General features: G+C 39.8%; 1 protein-coding gene across 1 annotated transcript; it reads right to left on the bottom strand.

Annotated features, from left to right (window-relative positions):
* Positions 1-2,229: 2,229 nt before the first annotated feature.
* LOC141805287 (aquaporin-3-like) lies at positions 2,230-23,705 on the bottom strand. The gene is made up of 6 exons (XM_074690244.1): positions 23,585-23,705; positions 18,615-18,741; positions 14,192-14,329; positions 10,859-10,977; positions 4,429-4,646; positions 2,230-2,904 (listed from the first exon to the last, which is right to left on the bottom strand). The coding sequence occupies exons 1-6, from the start codon at positions 23,693-23,695 to the stop codon at positions 2,718-2,720; spliced, it is 900 nt and encodes a 299-aa protein (XP_074546345.1). The 5' UTR covers positions 23,696-23,705; the 3' UTR covers positions 2,230-2,717.
* Between the last annotated feature and the right edge of the window lie 2,794 nt (positions 23,706-26,499).

Genomic DNA, 26,499 nt, shown 5'->3' with positions numbered 1-26,499 from the left:
TTTGGCAGTTTTTACTCCAGGGGCTTGCATAATTGGACCCACGTTACAGTCATTCTTATGATGGGCTGCTGAACACAGAAAAATAAGGGCTAGAAGTTACGTGTCACTTTTAAACCATCTTATGATGACATCATGCTGCAAGAAGCCATCCGAATCAAATCTGAAATTAGAGCAGCGAGAGTGCCCGCAGGAGAGGGTTCACACAGAAATCAAGAGAATCTGAGGCTGAATTTTGGAAGTGGAGCAGTTTTTAATTAAATTGCATATGTTACAGGCTTGGATCATTGTTGTACTCAAATTTTTGCAAGTCTTCATCTTTGTTTGCACTGAACAAAAATGACTCCTTTGGTTTGAAAATGGAAGAAAATAAAAAATAAAAGAGGCATGAGTCACTGTGAGTGATCTAAGGTCTGTTAAAGGCCAAATAAAGAATTATTATAAAGCCAACACTGAAAATTAGAAGTGCACTTAGAGAGAATAATACCGTCACCAAGGCCAACAGTCCACTCCATTATTGAACACAAATCTGAGGACAAATGACACGTGTCGGATGTGTCTCTCAACCTTTTCAATCCAACTTGCTCAATTAACTTTTTTATGAACACAATCTGAAACAACTTTTTTAATGTGTTAGTTTCCTTCACCTGAAACACAAAGAGTATTTGTAATATCATCCAGCTAAAACAGTCAGGAACAGAAGTTAAGCTAATGTCCTCCATGCTCCATGCTCCATGCAGGATAACTCATAAGTGACATACATAAGTGATCCAGACTGATCACAGCATAAAGACCACTGTTAGATGATCTGAATAACACTTATTATCTCCTGTCAGCAGGTAAGATACAGTTTGTTCCAGCAGGTTCCTTTTCCTTGAGACCGAACTTGGCTGAACCAGAAAGGAAAGCTGGTGACCAAGCAACCGAGTCATGGATGGTAATCTCTCATTAATGAGCATGGAAATGGCTTGAATCAACAATAGGAGGAAGTCACATCCCACAGTGCTCCATGTTTGGCTGCCTTTAGCTGCAAACTGGTCTGGGGCCTCATGCTGACCCCTGAACACAATCAAAGTGACCACTTTTAGCATGTGCTGAGCAGTTTTTGGGTTAATATATTCATTCATTCATTTTTTGAACCGCTTTTCCTGTCCAGGGTTGCGGTTGTCTGGAGCCTATCCCAGCTGTCATTGGGCGAGAGGGAGGGTACACCCTGGACTGGCCGCCAGTCAATCACAGGGCTGACACAGAGACAGACAACTCACTCACACACTCACACCTACAGGCAATTTAGAGCGACCAATTAACCTGGTGAGCATGTTTTTGGATTGTGGGAGGAAGCTGGAGTACCCAGAGAGAACCCACGCATGCACGGGGAGAACATGAAAACTCCACACAGAAAGGCCCACTGGCCAAACTGGGAACCAAACTGGTGACCTTCTTACTGTGAGGCTGCAGCACTAACCGTTGCACCACTGTGCACCACTGTGCACCACCTTGGGTTAATATATTGCAAAGTAATTCATATATAATGAAAATTAGAGATATGGAGGTAGTCTATGATGTCACCCATCTGTTCCTGATACAAAGTTTTGAAGCCTGTCATGGCCGGATCCATATTGGAAATTAAGAGGCTGCCCACCTGTTAATCAAATAATCAAAGATTCAAAAATGAAGAATTTCAATCAATGCATGTGTGTTTATGTGCAGTTTTTGATACTTAAGTGCTTTTTTTTGTCTTCACTACTTCAATAATCTGTAACATAAATTAGTTACACTTCATAAAAGTCACCTGTTACTAAAAAGCAGATCTTTCATTTTGTAACCACGCAACAATTAAGTACAAAAGTGTTTCCACTGTTTCTGTTTCTCTCCCACTACATGGCAGCTAAAACTGAAGTTGTGTCAATGTGCATGCAAAAGTGGTATATTCAGTCAAGATTACATCGCATTTTAAAAAGGAAACCGGTGGACTCAATTTTGTACTTCCTGCACATAATTCACTCGACGCTGAGAGATATACAGAGTGTATTTATGTTTATATACTTCCTGCAATAAGACAGTAGTGATATCTTCCTGCCAAAGTTACCTTGCAGAGTGTGAGATTTTCCAATCAAGAGGCTTTAAAACTTGGTCACATCAGCGTTTGAACTCTGCTGAAGCTCATTAAAGTTAGCCAGAGTTATTGACAGCATCACACTCGTTCAGATATTTAATTTTAATTGGGTAAACATGAAATATCACTTGCATCAAGGTGTTGTGAAGCACCTCTAACGCTCAAAAATCTCACACCAACACCTGATATTTGCTGCACTTTAAGCAGTTATGGCTGATTAATTAAACACATGCTTGGCTGTGAGAAAACAGGGAAAGTTGCTTTATGTTGGAACCCTGCAGAGGTGGCACTTTGCACTGTTTGCGTAAATGAAAGAAGGTACAGGAGAGGAACACGAGCACTTTTCAAATACCTCTTTAAATCTGAATGTCTTTTGTTTCTGCTTCTTTTCTCTGCTGCATTTGTGTTGTCAGGGACGCAGCATGGAAGGAAATAGTTTAGTGCTTTGAGTGAAAATGAAAGAGTTTAGCAGATAAACTCACGGAACTGGCATAACTGTGTAGAGATGTTGTAAAAATCATGTTGACATATACATTACATAAGAATAAAGTTAGTAAAAGTGAAAAGAGGAAGATTTTATGGTAAGACAGAAATGTAACATTTCTCATACATCCTCGTTGGTTTCAGTATTGCAGAGTTTGAACCTTCCCTCCTCCTCTTCCTCCTTCTTCTGGCTCTCTTGCACTTCTCCTTCTGTATGGTATCCCATCATTAGCTGATACATCAGCACACCCACCACTGCACCCAAGAAAGGGGCACATAGAGGCACGAGAAACCAGCATGAGTTCACTCTGTAAGAGAACAAATTAAAAACTTGGATGCATGGTGAGGTTTAAAATTCAGCCTTCAGTTTGTTCAGTATGATGCACATCAGAGGCTGGAGATGCTGTGGGTCAGTAGTTGAGCCATGTCGATATACAGAGGAACATTGGGTCCTAATTGTTTTGGTACATGTTTGTTTGACTGGGGGGTGTTGTAAAGAAAGCAGCTTTAGGGCTGCTCTGCACATCTTCATCGACTCCCTGCAACGTATCCTGGATTAAAAGTTTGTATGAAATCACACTAGAAATGAGGCACAGTTTTGTGTACCCCAGCATAAGTCTTATACATCAACTTTCTTATAATACAACTTTTTTTGAGAAACTCAAGGTACAATCTGTTTAACACTGTTCAGTCTGTCAAGAGTAGTAGCCTTAAGTGTTCAGATTCTGCCTCTTAGTCTTATCTCAAAGAACCCTTTGGTTTGAGGGAGCTTTTCACTCTATTTCAATAAAACTTTTGGTTAAATGGTACCATTTGAGGACTGTGACATAATAAACAATGTTTTTTGATACAGACCTTGTGGGATGTGTGTGTCACAGTACACTTCAGTGTTAGAGAGCCCGTTAAGATCATTCTCAAGGAACTCTGTGTGTGTGATGGTTTGAAGTATTTCTGAAAGTACACATTAGTAATGTTATGTGTACGGTACCCTTTGAGTTTTGAGTGTTTTTAACTGTCATTGAAGCTTTTGGGGGATGTCTCTCAACTGCTTCTGTGTTGTGTTACCCAGCTTTGAGGTTCCCCTCATAACTTTTGGGAGTTCCAAAACTACTTTGCTGTTTTGAGGTACCCTCTCTTGTCTGATGCTAGCTGCTAGCTCCTGGATTTTTTTTGTTCTATCATAGTACCCCAAATGTCAAGGAACCCCTTGAGGTCTGTCTCATGGAATTCTTTATATTTAAGGTTTGGTTAATTTTAGATGCCCCCCTCAAATCACTCTCCATGGTGTGGTACCCTGTATAGTCACAAATTTCTTAAAAGTTCCCATTGATTTGACCTCTGGGCTCCGCCTCAATGTAGCCTTCAGGTAACCTTTGGATTTAGTCTTAAAGTACCCTGAAGTAAAGTTTTCAGAAATCAGTTTCAGTTACCCGTGTGTTTTTATTTAAGGTATATTGTTCCTGGTTTGGCCTTTTTTAATTTTTTTTTTTTTTTTGGTTTTAGTTTTTTTTTTTTTTTCTTTTTTAGGAAGCCCAGTGCTTTAAGTTAAATTAGTTTAAAATGTTCTGCTTTTGGTTTCCAAAACACACATTATCTGTTTAGGGGTACCTTTTAGCACACAGTTTATCTTTTTATCACAGACTGTTTAGATTATTTTAGGTGTCTTGATTGTAATCTTCCTAATATCCTTTTAAAATTTTAACCATGTGTTTAGGTGAACAGGCAAAAGACAAAAAAACGTCATGGATTAAGATGGAAACTAAAGCCTGTTTGTTAAACTGAAATCAGGCCTCTTAATTGTAATCCAGGAGTCAAACTGATCTTACACTCACTTGAAAACCTCTGAACCCCAGCCTGCCAGAGCCGTGAAGATGCGTGGCCCCAGGTCCCGGGCCGGGTTGACAGCATAGCCCGCGTTGAAGCCCATCGACAGGCCGATGACCAGCACCACTAAGCCGATAGAGAAAGACTCCAGGCCTCTGGGAACAGGATTTTTGTTTGGATCGACAATGGCCAGGATGCACAGGATTAATGCAGCTGTTCCAATAACCTGAAACAAATGACAGGTCTCTGTTTTTATTAAAACGGTCTGTTAGTATTTAAATGTCTCCAAATACGTCACCACCAGATGTTAAAAATCACATTTTGCAAATATGTTCATCTTAAAATCATGTGAGATTTAATCTAACACCTCCTAGAAGCTGTGATATTCACTGTGGATTTCTTCTACAAATATTGACAAGCTGTCAAACTTAAAAAAAAATCACGAAATGAAATTTATATGAAGTCTGTCAGACTTGTCAACTTTTTCATTAAAACAGCAGGCCATGAAGCTTCATCTTCAAGCACTCACACATGAAGTGACGATAGAAACACCTCAATGAGAAGCTGAAAACAGTTTTTTCTTTTTACTCGGCTATGTCTTTGGACAAACTTTAAACGTTTAAAGTTGATGCATGAAGTTAAATTTCTCTTTTAAACCACAATCTATGATCGTTGGTACATCCTGTGATCATGACTCTTGTCGTGTAATTTGTTGTTGTCATTAGACCAGGTGGCGACCAGTAAGTGGTGACTCTTAGGTATTGAAACCAGAAAAGAAATATACCTGCTTTGGTTTGTTTTCACAGTGTCAGATATCTTAGACTCTGTGCACACAATTAACCAACACCAATACTATGTATTGGTCAAGTTTAGATAGGTACATAGACATTTGCATAAGCTACGATACAGAGGGCGTGTCTGTGTTCCTACAGTACTCATTTCTGCATCATCCTGTTTTCAGACACACACACATACAAACTTTTCTCTATTATGTTGTTAGATCACTCAGAACTGTGGGAGCTTAAGGATGACTTCATGCTATCGTAACTTAGCATTACCAATGCTTCACAAACATTAGCATAAACTGTGTATGAAGAACTATCTTTCTTTTCTGAGAGCCTGCTGACCATTCATTCTAAGTAAAGTCCCTTAAAGCGGTCCTATGGATTTAGGTTAGTGCTTTGTGATCTACAAACAAGTTTTTTTTTAAGATGATACTTTCTCTTTTGGGGGGTTTTAAGGAGAAGATGTTGACTGAAATGAGCTGTTTTCACATTTAGAGCATGGAGTTTTTATGTGTGGTATGATCTGCTTTAATCTGAACTGTGTTTACCAAACAGCTACTAATAATCCAATTACATGACTCAAATGTTAAACCTGAAGTAAAAAACCCAATTTCATTTTGAAATAGCCCACCTCAGATACATTTTATGGGCATCGAGTAAAGAAGTGAATGGAATATAAAACCCAGTTTAATTTGAAAACTTTTGAGTGCATCTCCTGTCTTGACAGTGGAAGGGGCTGTTTACACAACAACGGTTTTAGGGTGGAACGTAAAATTTGTGCCTCGCCTTTGCACGTAAACATTGTTTTAGCCGACCTAAAACACAAACTTTTGAAAACAGCCTCCAGAGTGGAATTTTTCTGAAATGCTGCCGACACTGCTGCTGTATAAACAGTAGGCCAAAGTTTTCAGTGGAAACGTTGACATCACACTCTGCTTTGCGCAATTTCATACAACAGAACAACAGTACTGTCATCACGATCGTTGTGGACTACCATGTTGTGCTTGTGCTGCTCAATCTGCTGACTGTCTTTCAACACCATGTGCATCTGTTGCTCTACTTCTGCACTTAGCATTCCCCAATACACCAGATTATTGGCTTGACTCTACTTCAGTGGAGATCTGCCAAAAGCCGCTTCTGGACAAGAGTAGTTATAGCACCAACTACAGGCCTGGCATGCTTACTACAGTGTTTTCAGTTCCTCAGTCTTTTTGTGCAAATGCAGATTTTTTTTCACTGTGTTATAGCATTTTCAGATGAAACATGTAAACAGGGGCAAAGTGTCTCACATTGAAGGTCTGCAGCTGGTCTGCCTTGAAACGTTGAACCCATAGACTGTAAAAAACATGGGCGTAGTCTCCCCAATGTCACCCGTCTGTTTCTGAAACGGAAAATGAAGCACATCGGCTATAGCGGCCATATTGGTAGTGGCAGCTTTAGGGTACCTGCCAGTCACGTGACCCTGAGCTGTGCCTCTGATTGGGCGAGCTTGCGATCTTAACATCCTCCAAACGGCCAAGTTAGAAAAACATTTACCCCCCTTACAGTGTGTGCTGACGGTAACATTAGCGCCTCAGACAAGAGAAATTTTTTGAACCAGGCTGTAAAAAGGTTAATTTCTGATTTGAAAACGGCTTTTTTTGACTTGGTGTGTCTGTGACTTCCTGTACTTCCGGAGTCAGCCTCAAGCAGACACTCGAGAAACAGCAGATTTTAGCACTTACGCATTGTCTCATATTCTGAGACTGGAGGTTGCTGCTTGGTTGAACCACAGTATTTGGATGGATAGCTTACGCACACAGGCTGATAAACTTTGGACAAAACAATCCAATGCCTGCGCTGTACACTGTAACTAAGCTCATTTGATTCCTGAATAAAGACACAGGTAATGACAGTGCTGCATTGTGAATATGAACTTAATGGTACTATTTTATACCTGCGGCTAAAAGAAACACTCAACCCTAGAAATTCTGCAATAAGATAATCCTTTTAGATCCTTAAAGCGAGTAAATCAATCTACAGACATATTTTTACATCTTTTAGACCAGAGACATTAATAATCATGAATATGTCTCTGTTTCAGTAAGCTAACGTGAAAATTCAGCTTCATGCTCAGCGATAATGAGCTATCAGAACTAGCTTCTTTCTTTTCAGACACTGAAATTGAGGTTTTCTTTTGTGACAGTTTTTCTCTCTTGGAAGCTAAAAAAGAATTGAAAACCTGAACCAAAAGTACAGAAAAGAAGAAGATTAAACCATTTTCACTTTGTTTCTTTCCTTGTTTTTTAGTCTGTATTGAGCTTTTTGGGTTTTCTTTGTGGTAGTTTTCACAGACAAACACTTTGATTTGTCCCATTAAAAAAAACACTAGCTGTGCCTGTGTTTTTAAATTATTATATCAGCAGTTAAATGTTCCCGCTGAGGAAAAAGGTCTCTACACGCTGTCAAAAGTATGTAGATTTATTTTTCTTTTTGCAGAGACCAACACTTTTCATGCCTTTGAGCACGAACTCCCCTCTGTAAGTCATCTGTTGCAGGAACAATTCGTTTTTCGGAGATTGTTATTGATGGACATGAGCAGCAGGACTCTGTGCCCTGCATCTGCAGTGTCCAACTTTCAGATGCACACAGTGTCATTTTTCACGCACAGTGTATCTTCATTAATTATTTGGATCTTCGTACACAGCTGGGTCTAATTGACCTTGCCTTCTTTTCACACTCACAAGCTGTTGCGCACAGATCCTGGGCGGTTAGATGAAATGAGTTCTGACAATGTCCTGCTTATTACACTGTCTGCTAGTTTTAAAAGGTGAAAGAAGATTAGAGGGCCGAAGAAATGTGGCTGATGAAGAGGCCATGGCTGGATGTTTAGAAGTAAGCAAGAACTCATGGCTGAGAATTAATACTGGTTGTCAACACAGGACATGACTCAGACATGTTTTTCACTTGTTTGTCTGTTGTACTCATTAAAACAGTCTGCTCGGCTCCGGCAGACAGGTGTCTCTGTGACCTCAAGTATCTACTTAGTGAAGTTAAAGGAAACTGCTGAAGAAAGAGAAGCTGTTGACTACACAGACAATAGAAACTGATAGAAAATGACTCACTTGTTCTGTGCTTAAGATGCAGCCAGAGAGAGGGACTCTTCTGCTTTGAGTGGAGCACCAATTTCACTCTCTGAAGTTATAATACTCGAAAAATCAAACAGTATTGTGAAAGTTTCTTTAAGATAATTGGAGCCCTGTGAAAAGACTTGAGCTCCATCTGTGAGATACAGGTGACCCAGACAGCGAAATGACCCGTCAGCCTCTCTGACCGCGTTCTGCTCGCAGGTTTCACTGTAATATTCTCAGACCAGCTCCACAATGTGCTGCTCTGAAGAACAAATATCTGCTCCTAGTCTTTCATTTCTGCTAACAGGCCACAGCTGGTGGTCTGCTGTAAGACAACCCTAACTGTGAGATGACCTGCTCTGACCTTTTATACTTAATTATTCTTTTAGTTTATCATAATGCAGTGAAATGTTTCTGCACATCTCTCTGTTATTATTTATAGGGGGTCCTGGAGGGACATTTATGAGCAATTCTTAAACTACAATGTCTATGGCACAAAAAGAGAAATAAGGGGAAAAAACGATGTCCCAGAGCAATTAAATTCAAATGTTTGCTCAAAAGTACCTAGGCTACAATGCAAAACAGTGACTTTACCAAGGCTAGAAGAAGCTATGGAATATCTAACAATAGTTTTTCAAAGGTGAAAGTAGTCTCAATGTTAAAAAGGTTCCAAGAAATAAGTAACTTAAAGAGGGGGTGTTGTGTTTTCTTCGTCTTTATATTGTCCCTTTGAGGTCCCTGTAGTACTTTCACATGATTTACGGCTCAAAAAAATCCATCTTTTTCTCTTACTGTTTTTTTTTTAAACCTTCTTTCAACTTCTGTCTGAAACATTTCTAAATTGCTGTCTCTTTAAGGCTCCAGAAACCCCCTTCCCTCTGATTGGCCAGCCCCCTGGAGGCCTGTTCGGGGTAGAGCTTTTATCTGACCTTGGTGTTTTAGGCCCACCCCTTCACCTCATCATTCCAGCAAGTCTCATGAAGATCTTGTTGAGATTTTGTTGCTAGTTCTTATCTATGCTCTAAATTTCGAAGGGAAATTACTCCTTTTTCTTTTCTTTTTTTTTAGTTATAGAGTTATTTTGGGGGGCTTTACATGCCTTTAATCAGATACGCTGCAAAGTTAAGTTTACTTGAAAAATGCTTGTAAACTGGTTACCTTAAAAAAACAAGTAATGGTATTTAGACCTTGTGTTAATTTAACTCAACATCTTAAGTAGTACGGATTATTATGGAAAATCATTCTACTGAATGTCTTAAACAAAACAAGCCTGACGCCTATTCATTATATATATAAAAAAAAACATTAAGCAATGTTAAAAAATGTTGCATATCACTGTGAAACATAATACGTTGACTTTACTCAAAACTGAAAGATGTGATGTCAATAAATTTGCCTTATGAATGAATTACATATAATAATTAAAATTGAAGCAGATCTGAACAACTAAATTAAATAACATTTTAAAGAACAGCTGGGGTTCATATCCACAGCATTTCCTCCTTACTCATGGTTCGAACGCCGTCACAATAAAAATCAACTCTAATTTCATAACCTTATGAAACTTTATGATACCAAACCCTGCTGTACATTAAAATATTGTTCTTCAGGGGGCACAGGTTTTCTGTGCTCCAGGGCACAGGGTCTTGTACCCATTGACTTTTGCAGTGTGCCTAATGGTTAGAACATTTATAAATGAAAAGTTTGACTGGACTTTCATGCTCTTAAGGCCAATTTTGAAAATTAAAAAAATATATATTTATACATTTTTGACACATCCAGTCCACACCACATAGAGCATATACAGCTGGTCGATGCCATGAGGAGCACAGACAGCTGGTCTATGCTCAGACGACAGACAAACAGTCAGTGTCATGTGGTGTACAGACAGCCTGTGCCACTGCTGCAAGTCTAGAAGTACAACAGGGTCTCACATCAACTGCATCCCCTCCTCACTCACGGTTACAAAACCCAGACACTAATGGTTTGAAGTTGTGCTTACTAAAATAGTAACAAAAGTCAAATCTACTCAGAGATCAGTGGTTTCAACACTGAAAACTCAGAAATTTGAGTAAATTGAACTTACGAACATCATTTTTAACAGCTCAATCCAGTGGAGTAATTTGAACTTTGGGGTTTACAGTGTATGGCAGGGCAGTGGATAGAGTGGGAAACAGGGCAAAAGTGGAAAAAGACATGCAGAAAACAGGCTGGATCCCAATCTGGTCAACCCACTTGATGGCAAACCTCATGGTGGGGGGGGCTAGACCACTAGAGCTTCTGTGCTCCAATTCTCCCTCTTTGAGGACAATATTAATTGAATAAATATCAGCTGAAATTGAAAATGTTTCCATCAACAGCTTTGAAACTTGACATGTTTTGCAGCCATCACAGTCACCCCCTGCTGGTCATAACAAAAATGCAGGTTTAGCACAAAACAAACTACATAGCTACCTTTAAAGTAGTAATAACTTGATGAGATTAAAAACAAGAGTTTTTAATGATGTGGAAAGTTGTATAAACTGAAGTAACGCCACTGTTACCTGATCAAAGAATCCATTCAGTAGACCAAGGTGTTTCGTTGGGTACGTCGTAAAAATCCCCGCTGTGGAATTCTCCCCCACCACAATCAGCTCTCCCTGGTTGAAGTCCCGCAATGCATCTGGTGAAAGAAAGCACACACTTTTGTTTTCTCAGAGGTATTTACTTAAGCGTTATAAAGGCCGGGGAGGGATGGGGAAATAAGTGATGAACCATGATGTCTTTGTACTGAAGCTGCTCTTTTCTGGAGAGCAGATGCATCAATCACTTAAAGGTAGAACACTGCTGTCGCACCCATTACAGAGAGTGTTCAAATCAAATAATATTACTTAAGACACCTGCAGACTTAAGGTTAAACTGCTGTTATGATTTATGTCCCAGAGATAATACAGACGGCTTCTGCAAACAGTAATACGCTTGACATTTGGATGTCTTGTTTACTTTCTGCTTGATTACATAGCTGCAGGCAGCAGGAAACAGGAGATGCACAAACATGTGGAGAGATACCGTGAGTGCATGCATGATCAGTAATGACACAAACATACAGAAAGGGCAACACAACATGTTCAATCTGTGACACACAGGGCTCATATAAATATATATCTGTTCTGTGTATGACACCACATATACATGGATCGATTAATGCATGCATGAGCAGATGAGATCTTTATAGAGAACAGAGAGCGTGCTCAGCCCAGGGTCCTTCACTGAATCCATCAACAATACACTCTGAAAGGATGGCTTTCTATCTGTCTTACATTTCTGTCTCAGGATGAAAATCATCTTTGCTCTGTCTGCAAGTCAGATCCAGATCTGACAAGACTCTAACGGATCCCTGTCGAAATCAGTTTCCTTTTTTTTAGATTTGGTCCAGATCTTTATCCTGATATTAAAACATTAAATTGATTGGGTCCCACAACACCAACTCAAAACACTTAAGTCGTGGTCAACAAAAAGTCATTTCATTGTCTGTTACACTGCAAAAACTTAAATCTTACCAAGTGTTTTTGTCTTATTTTTCATTAAAAATGTATTTTCAGACTAAATATAGCTACATTAACATGGCCAGTCTAGAAAAGTGTCTTATTTCAAGTTATTTACAGACAAAAATAAGATCTGAATTGCTTGTAATGAGTAAAAAAAAAAAAATCAGCCAGTGGGGTAAGAAAAATGTACTTGTTTAAGACTTTTTTTTTTTATTACTCATTTTAAGCAATAAAGACCTCATTTTTGACTTGAAATAACTTAAAATAAGACACGTTTCTGGACTGGTCACGTGACTGTGGCTCATATTAAGTCTAAAAATATTTTTTTCACTGAAGAAAGACAAAACCACTTGGTAAGATTTCAGTTTTTTAGCAGTTTATAACTTAAGGTCAGGTGTTTTCTGTCTGTATAGCTGTTCAATTCGCTCAACAGCCAGTGTAATCAGGCTTCTTCTAAATATTTGAGGTTGAAAGACACGGTCAGTTGGTCTAATCGATAAACATCAATTGTTGTAACCAATGTTTCTTGTTAAAAATCTGGTTTTGCTCAAAAAAAAAAAAAAAAAAGTTACTAGGAATATGATTTAAGCAGTCTACTGCACTGCAGAAATTAGATTTAAAATGATTTTAAACCAACTGAGTCAAAAATAGAGAGAAAAAAACTGAAGTTCATGAGATACTGACTTGCTCAGTACAATAAAACCCAGATAATCAAATTTACAAATGAAATATTTGAGATAAACTTTGAGGTACTGTTCAAGAGGAATAACTTATTTTATCAGTACACTTGCATAACTTCTAGGAAGGTGAATTATATGATAATTGTCATATTTTCGTGATTAAGCCATCGAAAGCTAAATAGGACTGATTCTCTAATTGGTTGGTAAATGGTTGAAATGTCATATAAAGCACTATGACACCAACAGAAATACAAACTACACGTTTTAAAAAACATCTAACATGTTTAAAGAATTTTAAAGTATATCTTTGATTTGAAAATTACACCAACCCTTATTTGTCACAGTCTGTTGGATTTTCTTGAAACAAATTAATGTTTCAGTAGAAGTGCATTAAACTCTTACTCAATGGTGGATTTGTTTATTTGTCTAGTTAATTCAGGCATCATTTGTATATTGAAGTAAGACATTCCTCCACACTTGTTAGATGAATGCAGCTTGTCCTTGGCATGTCTCAGTGTCTGCTTGTATGCAGAAGCAATAAATATGAAAAGAATGGAGGGAGCCTGTACACTGGAAACTGCCCCCGTAATGACAAATACCACCACTAGTAACATTTCAAGCTATTACTTTGGTTTTAAGTTGATTTAGATGTCATAATTTGCCTGTTTTGTCTTTGGACCAAGGGTGGACGAACTATTTGGCTGGTTACTTAGAATTTCCATCACTGAGAAAAAAAAAAGACCTATCATTATCAAAGGTGGTAGGTCAAGGACAAAATATTCCTGCACCCTTGACTGACTCAATGCAACACCGCGTTAGTTACAGTGGACAACTTGAGCGCACTGACTTACTCTCCTACAATCACCTGATCAAACAGTCTACAGCTGCTAGATGTCTGGTCTCTGCTTCTTCCTCTGCTTTGCTAATGCTGCTACTCTGCTCACACATTTTCAGCTCTGCCATCTCCCAGCATGCACCTGTAGGCTCTAAGTGGAAGATATCATATATCACTCCTTTTTTTATCGTTTGGAGTCAATCTTTAGGGAGTGATGAGGTTCAGAGCCTGAACGACAAACACAAAATATGCTAAAGTAAAATTTAATCAATACGATGTATGTTTTTTTTTTTTCTTTTTTTTTTCTTAATGCTTTATTTGGAAAGGGGCATGTGGTGTAGCATCCCTTTGGCGAAAGGGTACAATATACAGTTTACATTCCAGACGTTTAATGTGGTTATGAAAATGATCATTGCCAATTCTTAATTTCTGTTCTGGCTCCAATTCTTTACTTATTTGGAATAAGACACACATCAAGATTTTTAAGTTTGCATCAACCCAAACAGAAAGTGAACAAGATAGGTGGATTCACAATAAACACGGTCAGATCACAGAGATCACCAGTTTCACATAATTTGTCCAATACAACCAGATCCTAAAAATGATTCCCTTTGACCCTTAATATGATGTAAGCTGAGTGGCACAATGGTCCATGAAGCTGTTCATCGAAATACAGAGAAAGAACATCCAGAGAGATGCACCATGATGAAAGTTTTATATAGGTTAGCGATATTTTCTGATATACTGTACAGAAAGTAGAGATGTGTTTATTGATCCTTTGTGGAAAAGTATCAGAGAGAAGAATGTTTCTCAGAATTACCCAGCTTCACGTACCTACATACATGCCGAACACAACCGCTGCACCCAGAAACGCTCCGAGGGTCTGAAAGAAAAAGAACAAGGGGAACTTCCTCCAGGGCTCTCTGCCGAGTAAACACAGTGCGAAGGTCACGGCTGGGTTCAGATGACCGCCTGAAAGAGAGAAAAACATGGTTGCCCTTGGTGTATTTTTACACATATAGGATATAAAAGCACATGGAGTCTGGTTTATCTCTACACTGCAGCGCCTTCTTTCTGCGCTGATGCAGAAAAGATAGAACAGGGCCTACAGTAGATTCAGTAATTGTGGCCTGAGTAAAGTCCTGCTCAGATGGAAGGTCTCTGTGACTCTAATTAAATTGGCGGGATAAAAAGATTCAGAGAAGTCTCCTTTTTTCTAACCTTGAAGGGGGGAAATCTCTGCTCTGATGGCGCACTCGTCTGTGAGCCTCGCTTGTATTCACACCTTAATTGTGTCAGTGTTGCTGCTATCTAATTATAACAGCTTATTTTCTCAGCTGCAGTGTGTATTAGAGGGGGGACAGCCTCATTATGGAGGCACTGAGGAAGCGGCATGAGTGAACCACAGAACCCTTTGTTGTGTTTCTGACAGAAGATAGTGGGTTTCAGGATTGACTGGCTCGCTGCCGTTTCAATTACAGACCACACAGTTTTCAAGTTAAGAGGTAAATGCCCCTTTCTTCTCCCTCTTCCTCCGCGTGTGTGCCTCTTTTCAACTCCTCCGTCCACTGTCGCCTCTCCATCTCCCTCTTTGCTGCCATCCGGCTGTCATTTGTGTGGTAAATACTGCTCTTCAGATAACTGCCAGTTTACCTTTTGCTGGTATTTAGTGTCTGTCAAGCCATCAATAATAATGACTCCCTGTTATGCTGATGGAAGCTGGAGGAAAAAAAAAAAAAAAAGTCTCCAGAAGCCGTGTTTGAGTGACGGGCACTTCACAGCAGTGATGCAAATGACTGCAGCTCAACCGAGTGTGATTTTCTTGGTGATAGAAAAAGTTTCCCTGGCTGAACCTTCTGTCTGGATGACATTTTTGACAGCTGTTTTACTCCCTCTTTGATACACCAGATGAATGTGTTAATATAAAATCATTATAATAAGTGACAATTAACACAATTTTGGTCATTAAAACTCTAACTGACCATGAAGCAGAAAAGGAGATCTTGTTTTAGTTTTTGTGTGAAATCCCAGAGTTAGAGAGATGTGCATTTTTAGGAGGGAAAAAAAAGCTTCTTCTTTTATCTCCTGTCATTCTGGTAAATTTGACCACTCTGCTGTTTGTTTTCATAAACCCAGGGCATCAGATTCACAGATGTTAGCTGTGAGCGAGCTCATAACAGGTGTAGGATCTGCGCCTATGGGTGTGAACGTTTGCATGCAAGCTTCTTTTTTTTTTTTTTTCTTTCTTAGCCCAGGCTGACACATTTCAGACTTTTCCCTCCACTGCAAGAAAGTAATGCAGAATAATTTGTGTGTAACACATTATCCTCAGCCAATTTCGACCCATCTGGGTTGCTCATAGCAACTCTGTTCCAGTCACCCAGCATGTGGGAAGCCTGGCAACATAATGGAAAGACAGAGATATTCTGCCTGGGGTGGCTGCTGAGGTGATGGATGGGTCAAACAACACAAGACTTTCACCTTTCACTTTCACTTTTGCCAGAAGACACAAAGAAAAAGTAAACTCTCACTTTTCCTTAACAGGGAAGTTTTGGCTGCATGAACTTGATCAACCTGTTCTGTGTTAGAAAGTGAGAACACAAAGCTTGAAACAAAACTGAGGCTGCTTTAGGGTACTTACAACTCAAAATCAAGTTTAAGGTAACTTTTGAATTTACAGCAATTAGTATATTAGAAAAGAAGCCAGTAGACTTTTGCTTAAAGGTACTCTGCCTACAACACCAAAGGATAACCTCACAGAAGTAACTAGAAGAAGGGCTACAACAAAAAATCAAGCCATTATAGAGGTCTTGAAACCTCTAATAAAAGCTAAAAACAGTGACTTAAAGAAGAGAAAATAGTGTTTTTCTAAGTCTTTATTCTGTCCTAATGGGTTGCCCATAACAGCTTAAAGAAATCACAGTTTTTCCTCTCTCTGGTGTTTTAGAAAACCCTTATTTCAACCTTCATCTACGTTTCACTTTAGCTGCTGTCTCTTTAAGGCTCCCTGCTCCACAGACCCCCTTTGCTGTGATTGGTCATACCTCCGGAGGCCTGTTGGGGCCTGGCCTTGATGTTTGAAGCCCCCATCTCTAAGGTGTCCTGATTCAAGGTTTGAAAGTCTATCCAACATTGGCACTTAATATCCATCTTTAATATATGGGAAAGCAGAATACACACTCTTTGGGTTTAATGTAAGCTAAATAGTTTCTTGCTACATGCAACCTTATAACAGAACGTTGGACTTTTTATAGCAGGATACTTGGAACTATAAAGAACCGTAAAAGTCTCCTTAAAACAGACGCTTAATAGGCTTCCAATGCCTATCCAGCTGTCCATTCATCAGTTTTCTCTCTCCTACCCAGCATTGCCACTGCAGGCCAAACAAGTTGACCCAGCAATTTCTCCCAAGTCATCCTGGGGGATCACTGAGGTGGTTCCAGGTCAGGCGGGAAATATGATCCCTCCAATGAGCTCCTGGTCTACTCTGGGGTCTCCTCACCAATGGGCATGCCCAGAAAACCTCTATATCTCTCTTTAATGAGAAGGATTCCTGACTGTCCTGGTTTAAAAAGACCCTAGCAGATACTCTACCTTAATAAAAGCATTGCTCAAAACGTAGGGAAACTTGTGTTAGATGGACAACACTTCTTGGTAATAAATCTTAAACCATTGGAAAATGTGTTCATCGCTCTTTCAAATGGCGCCACATCTGCAAGGGACATGCATTTGTTGGATGAGCAGCAGAGCTAAAATTTCTGCTAAACAGCTTATTCTGCCATTGACTTTTTTATGAAAAAATTACAAAACTTCTGTGAACCTTTCATAAGACAAACTCATCTTGGCTGATTGTTTGGGCTGGTCCAGCACAGACTGATGGATGGATATTTAAGCCCTGTCTCCACCACATGGTTCACTTCGGTTCAACATGCATTTTGTAGCATTTCTACTGACTAGTCCCAGGACAGATCCCCAGATAACCAAGACCACTTTTTGGGACCCTTCCGTTGGGGTGGCAAACCAAACCGATCTGATCCCAGAGTGTGGAGCTACAACACTGCAGACTGTTGAAGTGTCCCATTAAGTGCAACAGAGGCTGTATTTCTCCTGGCGGCCCACAGTCTTCTCTGAAACAAAGCTTGATTGCACTAGGTGACAAAGAGCCACATGGAAATCACAAAGAAGTTAGATTTCTGGATGTCACCCATCATTGCTCTTTGGTCATGTGTCACATATTTCTTCTTTGTTGGAGGATCAGGATCAGGCTTAACTGAGCCAACCTGTACCAAACTGTACTGATCTAAACTGGACTGCTTGGTGGAAACGGTAAAGACCCCTGATCCTTGAGAACAGAGATTTAACATCAGTGTTATGACTTTCAGTCATATTTGTTTGTAGCACGGATGGAGAAGCGCTGTTCTGTTTTTTTTTCTCTCTCTGTTCTCAGTTTCTCCTCTGTCGTTTTCCTTTCCGCTCTCCTGCAGGTGTGACCTATGATTGGCTGAGGGGTGTGGGGACGCACCGGTTCCTGGTTGGAGGAGGACGTCACACGGCGGAGAGTGATTGGCTGGACTCGAACAATGGGGCTTTCAAAGGGGGTTCCGGTAGTTCGGACGCCGGCCCTTCTGCCTCACTATCGCCGTTCGTTTGAAGCTGTATCGGAGTGTTGCATATCTCTGTGTGTGTGAGATCAGTATAGATCTGACTTTTGTCAAATTTTGAATAATAAAATTGCAGTTGTAGTAAGTAGGGGAGAACTGCGTGGGTAGGGGGATCCCTTTTTCTCCTGTTTTTATGTTCAGGGAGTCAGTCCCAGGGTTTGTATGTTTTTTTTTTAAACTCTAGTGTTAGGTAAGGTATTTTGATTTACCAGAGTGATGTTTGTTTTTTTTGTTTGTTTGTTTGCTGTTCCTCCCTGAGGTGACCTAAGTGAAAAAAAAAAAAAAAAACGTTAAAAAGAATTAAATATTGGGTTTGGACTGCAAACTTGATTCTGTTTCTTTACTTCGTTTCTGTGTTGAGACGCTCTGGTGGTGAGACAGGAGAGGTCACTTATGTTATTTCCCAGTACCCCTAGCCTGGGTTGTAACAATCAGCTACAGTCATGTTTAGAAGCAGGTGGTGAAATTTAGAGAAAATATGAAAAATCAAAGTTGATGAAATAAAGTTTAGTATGTTTTTCTAACCTAACACCAATCAGGGGTTTGACAGATTCTCACCTCTGTGCACCTTGTAACACGGCACAGGAAATACTCACCTGAAATGCGACCACTTGTGATGATTCCCAAAGTTGCAGCAGAACCAAAAGCCAAGTTGACGCTGAGGAATGTGCCATGGGAACCTCGGCTCAGAACCAGCTGTGCAACCGATCCACAACCAAACATCTGGAAACACAAAACAAACTGGATTTACTCACCGAGACTAAAACATGCAGCCAGGTTACAGCAGCAGAAGCTGGAGACAGGGTTATTTTTGTAGACGGACAGTAGGAGAGAAGTTCAGAGAGAATAACAGAACCCCACAGGAGCTCGACCTGGAGTCAGGTGTCTCACTGAGTCTTGCTTTTGCTCGTATCCAGGGTGTGTCTCTCTGACCCCAGAGGTCATGAGCCTGCTAGGTTTGGCCTTTGTGAGGGACTCTTGATGCTGACAACAATCTGACTCCCCTGCAGAGTCTCCGTCCACGGCGGTCCAGCTCTGACCGTTAAGGGGACAGATTGCTGGTGGAGTGAAAGGTCTCCTGGAGTTAACAGATCAGTCGCAGCCTGGGACCGGAATAACAAATGGCTCTCTGTCGGCGCTCCCTCCTCATATTTTTGTTGTCTGTGGGTTATCATGAGAAACCGAGCCACTGCAGGTTGTTTTGCACAGCCTGGAAAACCTTGTGTTTGAATTTGAAGGGACCTCGTGATCTCCTGATGTGCTGAGCTTGGCGAGTTCAAGTGCAGTGTGAAGTCCTCTATCATTAGCACAAAAATAGAACAACAGGGCTGAGAGGATTACTGAAGTAGACAGAACAAAATAACAGGAGATAATTCATGTTCAAATTAAGTTCTTATGAAAACACTTCAGATTGTTGACATTTAAGAAAGCTGTGATTAAAGAGTGCTGCAGTTTAACTTTCTTCACCCTTAAGTTCCTCTTCAAGATTCACCTGAACAAAATAACCTCACTCTGTTTTATAATCCAACAAATTAACTCCTGCTCCAGGTATGATGCTGTCTTCACCTTTATCTCTTCACAAACATGCTGCTGATGAAGGAGACAGGGACCTGTCCTCATGTAGAGCTGAAAGGCCAGGCTGAAACTACAGGATGCACTGTTGGTGGGCCAATCCTACTTTTTTAACCAACATAAGATGTGACAGGGAATATTTTCATACCAATAGATCAGTTTTTAAGGACCTGGCAGTACAGTGGAGTACTTTGATCAAGATGTATTCCCACTAAAGCAGACACTGATTTGCGTTACTTGGTTCCTTATTGTCCAAACTAAACAAAATATTGTTACAGAGATGAAGTTTTCTTTCTGTTTAGCCTGTCAGGAAAAAAATCTTTATTGGATGTTTGGTGAAACGTTAACCCTCAAGTCTCATAACTACGGTGGCCCTGAGAGCTCACAGCACAGCAACTTAAGAAAAAAAACATGCAAAATGACAAAGCACAAGCAAATCCAGAAAACAGGCAGCACTTTACAATATGACCCGCGTCTTACAGTGTAGTTTCCTTAACTTTTAGGGTAACTTTCTGAAATTTACACATCTGAGTGGTAGTTACACTTGTGTCTTAAAGTGTAAGTGCTGTTGTCTTACTATGTAGTTTTCCTTGTCTTAATGTGTAGTTTCCTCAACTGTCGAGGTAACTCTCACACATGTACCATGACATTTTGCGGTATCTATGGGGTAGTTAAACTTGCATCTGAAAGAGTAAGTCCTTGAGTCTTACAGTGTAGTTTCCAGTGTGTTACCATGACCTTATCAAAACTGTAATTTTCCTGGACACATGCTTTTACTGTGCAAACTTTGATGTGTCACTTCCTCTTAAGAATCAGCATGAATACATATTATGTAGGGCAGGGGTGGCCAACCTGTGGCTCAGGAGCCTTTTGCCTTTCAGCGTGCGGCTCTTCAATCCATTCATAAAATATATATATATATATATATATATATATATATATATATATATATATATATATATATATATATATATATATATATATATATATATATATATATATATATATACATAAATATATATATATATATATATATATATATATATATATATATATATATATATATATATATATTTAAGAGTTGTACAGATTGATACTTAAGTTTCAGTTTCTCTTCTCTAGTACGAATTTAAACACACGTACAAACACAATAAATCTCACTTTGAAAGTTGGAAATGTATTGATTTTCATTTTATGTCATTTCGTTAATGTGTGAGAGGAAGTATGTTTGTAAGACCCCGTGTGTGACGTGGCTCTCCATAGCACCATGGTCATTTTTGTGGCTCTTGGTCTCTGACTGGTTGGCCACCCCTGATGTAGACCAATGATAAACTTAAACCCTATTGATGAGTATGTGTTTCACAAAATATTTACAAAACATGCAGACGTATAAATTATTATTGTGTTCAAATTAAATTTAAACACAGAGAGACACCACATAGTATTTCACCGTTTAAGTTTAACTTTGCTTCCGGTCAAACTATCCAATACCTTCACTGCAACAACCCAGAACTTTACCTGTAACTACTGGTCAACAGCTGGAACCTGGCTGGAATATAAAGCGAACACTTGTTGGCTTTACTTACTGGCCAACAGTTGAGGAAACTGCTCATTAAGACACGGAAAACTACACTGTAAGACACAGCACTTGCGCTTTAAGACACAAGTGTAACTATTACACAGGTACATTTTGGAAAGTTACCCTAGAAGTTGAGAAAACTACGCTGTAAGATGCGGACCGTGTTATAAAGTGCTACCAGAAAACAACTTCATCAATTTTAGAACAAGTGCGTAGAATTTAGAAAACATGCTGCAAAGACCACAACACATTTGATGCAAATACACCGCAACACAACGGAAGTGTTTCTAGGGGACACTTAATATTGATGCACATGTCCTATCACCCTTGTTGACGTGGATTTTCATTCACAGCGCTATTACATAAACTCTAATTCTATGTTAAATAAACCGAAAACGTGTACTCTTGTCTGATTTTCTTTCACAACTGACTGAAAGAGAACCATAATAGAGCTGTGACTGCCGCGTCTGGACATGTGCACCACTTTCAAGTGTCCTCTGGAAACACTTCAGTTGTGTGCGTGTTTTCTAAATGCTGTTCACGTGTTGTTAAATTGATGAAGATAATTTCTCAATTTGCTTGTGTTTTTTCTTTTCGCATGTGTTTTCTTAACCTGCTGTGTTGTGAGCTCTAAGGGCCACCATACATTACCTCTAAACAAGCTAATGCCATACTCATACCAGATTCACGTCTGATGTGTACGGCAACTGGAGTCATGAGACCAAGGGTTTCCTGCTTCTTACCACAAAGATGAGCCCCTCCTCCTTTACATCATCCTGTGAAAACCTCAGACCTGTTGGCTTCAGGTCTGGCTCTGCTCATTATGTCAGTGCATTGTTGGAGTTGAGTTGAATATAATCTGTTGTTGACACAGGGTACTTTATTTTAAAGGCCAAACGGAGACATGGTGCGGACTGATCTGGCAGGACTTGGCCATAACAGCAAAGTACACAGATGTGCTCCTGGTCCTGCTCTGCTCCATCATGGACAGTGTGTAAATGCTGGAGCTGTGATGCATCAAATTAATAAAAAGCAGATTGAGCAGGAAGATGCAGATGGAAACCAGCTAAAAATGCTCTTTAACTTTCAAAATAAAACAAAAAAGTGTCAAAACCAAATGGTATTTAGCTGGACTAAAAAAAAAAAAAACAAACCAAAACATTATAATGAGTGGATCCAGGCCAGGATATAATAATACATAAATAAATTATAAATTCTTTGTCACAGAAATGAAACAGGTACATTTTACCTGCCCCTTTGGCAGATTTCCATTAGACTTTACAAACAATTTGTGTGTCATTTTTGCCTTTTAAAAGCTTGAAAATATTTTTCTGGACTTGTCAGGTGAATGTGGCTCAGGAAGTGACAAAAAAGCACATAATAAGTCCAAAAGGAGTTTTTTTTTTTTTTTTCTTTTTTTTTTACAAAAATTGGACATAAACACTTGCTTGGATTTCAGTTTTTTGCAGTGCACCTTGTGCCTACATTGGAGCTATCACAGCTGGTGAAACATCTGAAATGTTAGCAAGCTTAAACTCAACCTGATTTAGAACAATGGGGTTGAAATTGTCGATTTTCAAACTCACCAATAACTGGTCTAACAAGCGCTAGAGGATAGAAATTGGGCTGGTAGCTGGAGAGGTGACATTTCACTTCAAGTTAGACACTAATCCCTATCTGATTGGGGGCACCCTGACGTGTGCTGCACCCTCGCCCTGACATCTCTCCATCAGTGCATGTCCATATGACTCTGTGTGTGTGTGTGTAAAACAATACTTTCCCCTCAGGGATTAAGACAGCATGGCTTCCTCTTATTCCTCCCTTCAGCCCCTCATTTTTGGTGTTCAGGTTTTTTGAAACAATCTGGAGAAAAGATTTAGACCTGGAGCTGTCAGGTAACTGTAGCTAGTGTTTAATATCATGGAAGAATGAGAGGAATATGCTCAAAAGGTTTAAGTTTCTGCAGTTTCATTCACTTTTAAAAATTTATACCCTTCTTTGAGAATAACAATCAAAAACAGGCGAAAGAAACTAGATCAAAATATCACATCAAGCGAGGGGAAAGAGATATGTTTTAGACTGGGTAATTAAATAATGGAAAGTTGCATGAATCACCGTGCAGCAGAAATAATCATGAAGCATACAAGATGCTTGTTTTGCTCTGAAATGAGCCTGCCTGATGAAAAAATCAAATCTTAACCAACAGGTATCATTACTGCTGCTATTTTCTGAATGGTTTCATATCATAGTTTAGATTTTAAAGTTTGCTAGACGTCAGTAACCTGGGAGCCCATCTGAGTTCATGGATAGTTTATGTCACACATAATAAACTTTACGTAGTTCTATTCCTGTACCTGAGCTAAATGATCCACTGAAAAACATCCTGCAGGAAGGATTCACAAATCATCTACTCACCACCAGGATAAGAGTTCCCAGACACTCTGCGAGAGCCTGACAGAGGAACGCGTGGCGAATCTGACAGGTAGCTGCCAGTTTCTGCAAAATTTCTCTCTGTTTTCCCATCATGCAGCCACAAAGCTTATCTTGAGGTAGGACTCTTCTGCTGAAAATGAACGGGAGTCTGGGGCTGTGCATCATCTTTTAGGGGTCTCCCAGGGATCCCTCCCTTAGCTAAATAAAGAGGGGGGCTCCTTTGGACTGCCTGCTGCTCATAACAAATTCACACCCATTTCTTCTTCACTGCTTTTGTTTCTGCTGTGTTCTCAAGGTTTTTCGGCCTACTTTAGAATTCTACTCAAATCCCCTGAAAATAAAACCATTGTGTAAACTCATAAGAGACAGAAATTCATCCTGAGTGACAAATAATAACAGAGGTCCTTTTCTAAACTGAACCCTCTCAACCAGTCCTTCATGATCAACTCAGCTGTGGATGACTCTCCACTTTAATGAGGAATGTATAAATAAACAGCTAAAGTGAAGAGAGGGCCGCACACAACATTTAACTCCACAGGTGGAAAACATTCATATCCATGGCGACTGATATTAACCCTGTTCTCGTTGATGTATGGACAAATTAGAGGCTAATATGTTCGAATTACATTGTGACATCAATGTTTCAAATGTTTGTCCATCGTCTCTTTTCACTGTGGCGTTTCACTTTTGGCTCCAGGCAGAGCAGTGAGGTATAAACAGTTCAACACAAACCAGAGGTGACGTGAACTGCACCTTTAGTTTCTGAATGTAACAACAAGCCTCCATGATTCAACTGCCAAAACTTTATTGATGTCACTTTTGTTGATGCACAGACATGAATGCATAAACGCGGTTTTTCCTCTGCTCTCTCTGTCACAGCAAGAAGCTCCACAGCGAACAGCTGACTGTCACTCACAAACAGATCAAATAACCAAACTATAAGGTTCAGATCTATCAGACGCTTGGTTAATGAGAGAGTGAGACACAGACCCTCCCTTAGCAGAGTGACAAACTGACAGCAGGAGAGGAAGCTTCATAACATCTTCACAGGTTAACGTGAATATGAATCTTTGGTAGCACTTTAGATTACAGCCCGTGTCTTACAGTGTAGTTTCCCGTCTCTTACAGTGTAGTTTCCTCAACTGTAGGGGTAACTCTCACACATGTACCTTGACATTTTGCGGTACCTATCGGGTAGTTACGCTCTCGTCTTACAGTGTAGTTTCCCGTCTCTTACAGTGTAGTTTCGTCAACTGTAGGTGTAACTCTCACACATGTACCTTGACATTTTGCGGTACCTATCGGGTAGTTACGCTCTCGTCTTACAGTGTAGTTTCCCGTCTCTTACAGTGTAGTTTCCTCAACTGTAGGGGTAACTCTCACACATGTACCTTGACATTTTGCGGTACCTATCGGGTAGTTACGCTCTCGTCTTACAGTGTAGTTTCCCGTCTCTTACCATGAACTTGTCAAAACAGTGTAATTTTCCTGGGCATATGCTTTTGCTGTTAATGTGCCACTTCCTCTTAACAATTAGTATGGTGAATAAAGTAGACCAATGATGAACCTAAACACTGTAATGTATTGATGAGTATGTGTTTCACACAATAAAGATAAGACTTGCAGATGTAAAAAAAAAAAAACTTTATTTTTTTAAACACACAGAGACCCCACATAGTAATTCACCTTTTAAGTAACCCGGCCATTAAGTTAACACTTGCCACTGCTTACTGTCTAACTGTCCAGTACTTCCACTGCGACAACCCACTACTTTACCTGTAACTACTGGTCAACAACTGGAACCGGGCTGGATTTTAAAGTGCACACTTGTTGGCTTTACTTACTGTGTAACTACCCACTACTGTACCTGTAACTACTGGTCAACAACTGGAACCGGGCTGGATTATAAAGTGCACACATGTTGGCTTTACTTACTGTGTAACTACCCACTACTTTACCTGTAACTACTGGTCAACAACTGGAACCGGGCTGGATTTTAAAGTGCACACTTGTTGGCTTTACTTACTGTGTAACTACCCACTACTGTACCTGTAACTACTGGTCAACAACTGGAACCGGGCTGGATTATAAAGTGCACACATGTTGGCTTTACTTACTGTGTAACTACCCACTACTTTACTGTAACTACTGGTCAACAACTGGAACCGGGCTGGATTTTAAAGTGCACACTTGTTGGCTTTACTTACTGTGTAACTACCCACTACTTTACTGTAACTACTGGTCAACAACTGGACCCGGGCTGGATTATCAAGTGCACACTTGTTGGCTTTACTTACTGTGTAACTACCCACTACTTTACCTGTAACTACTGGTCAACAACTGGAACCGGGCTGGATTTTAAAGTGCACACTTGTTCGCTGTACTTAATGTTTAACTACCCTCTACTGATGTACACTTTATACTCAAGTCCAGTTCCAGGTGTTGACCAGTAGTTACAGGTAAAGTGCTGGGTTGTTGCAGTGGAACTGTTGAAGCTACTGACATCTGTGTTTCTATGATGAATAATGCTTGGACACTTTATCCACACAGATTCGCCGGTCAGGAGAGTAAAGGCAGATACACAGTTCACAGTTCAGTCTTTTATGTATCCTTTTAGAAACAGCATTACACCAACGGCCGGATGGATGGAGATTGAATGAACGAAGAGGATGAATAATGTGTGTGACATCAACGTCCAACAGCCACTTATCAGTAGTGCATCTCAACAGGGCTGGCAGTGTATGGTATCTGAAACAATAAATAACAGAAGGTGAATCAAAGACAGTGTCTACCAGACGTAAATGATGCGCCCACTAGCTATTTAGCATTAGCAGTGCAACGTAAGGGAAACAAGAGCCAAAATTCCTGCCACACAAACAAACATAAACTAAATGTTC

The sequence above is a fragment of the Halichoeres trimaculatus genome, unplaced genomic scaffold (genome assembly GCF_033239565.1).
Source record: "Halichoeres trimaculatus isolate MK-OKI-2021-1 unplaced genomic scaffold, fHalTri1.1 fHalTri1_scaffold_16, whole genome shotgun sequence".
Classification (NCBI taxonomy): Eukaryota; Metazoa; Chordata; class Actinopteri; order Labriformes; family Labridae; genus Halichoeres; species Halichoeres trimaculatus.
The sequence above is the reverse complement of the archived record's forward strand: the minus strand, read 5'-3'. Positions and strand labels throughout refer to the sequence as shown.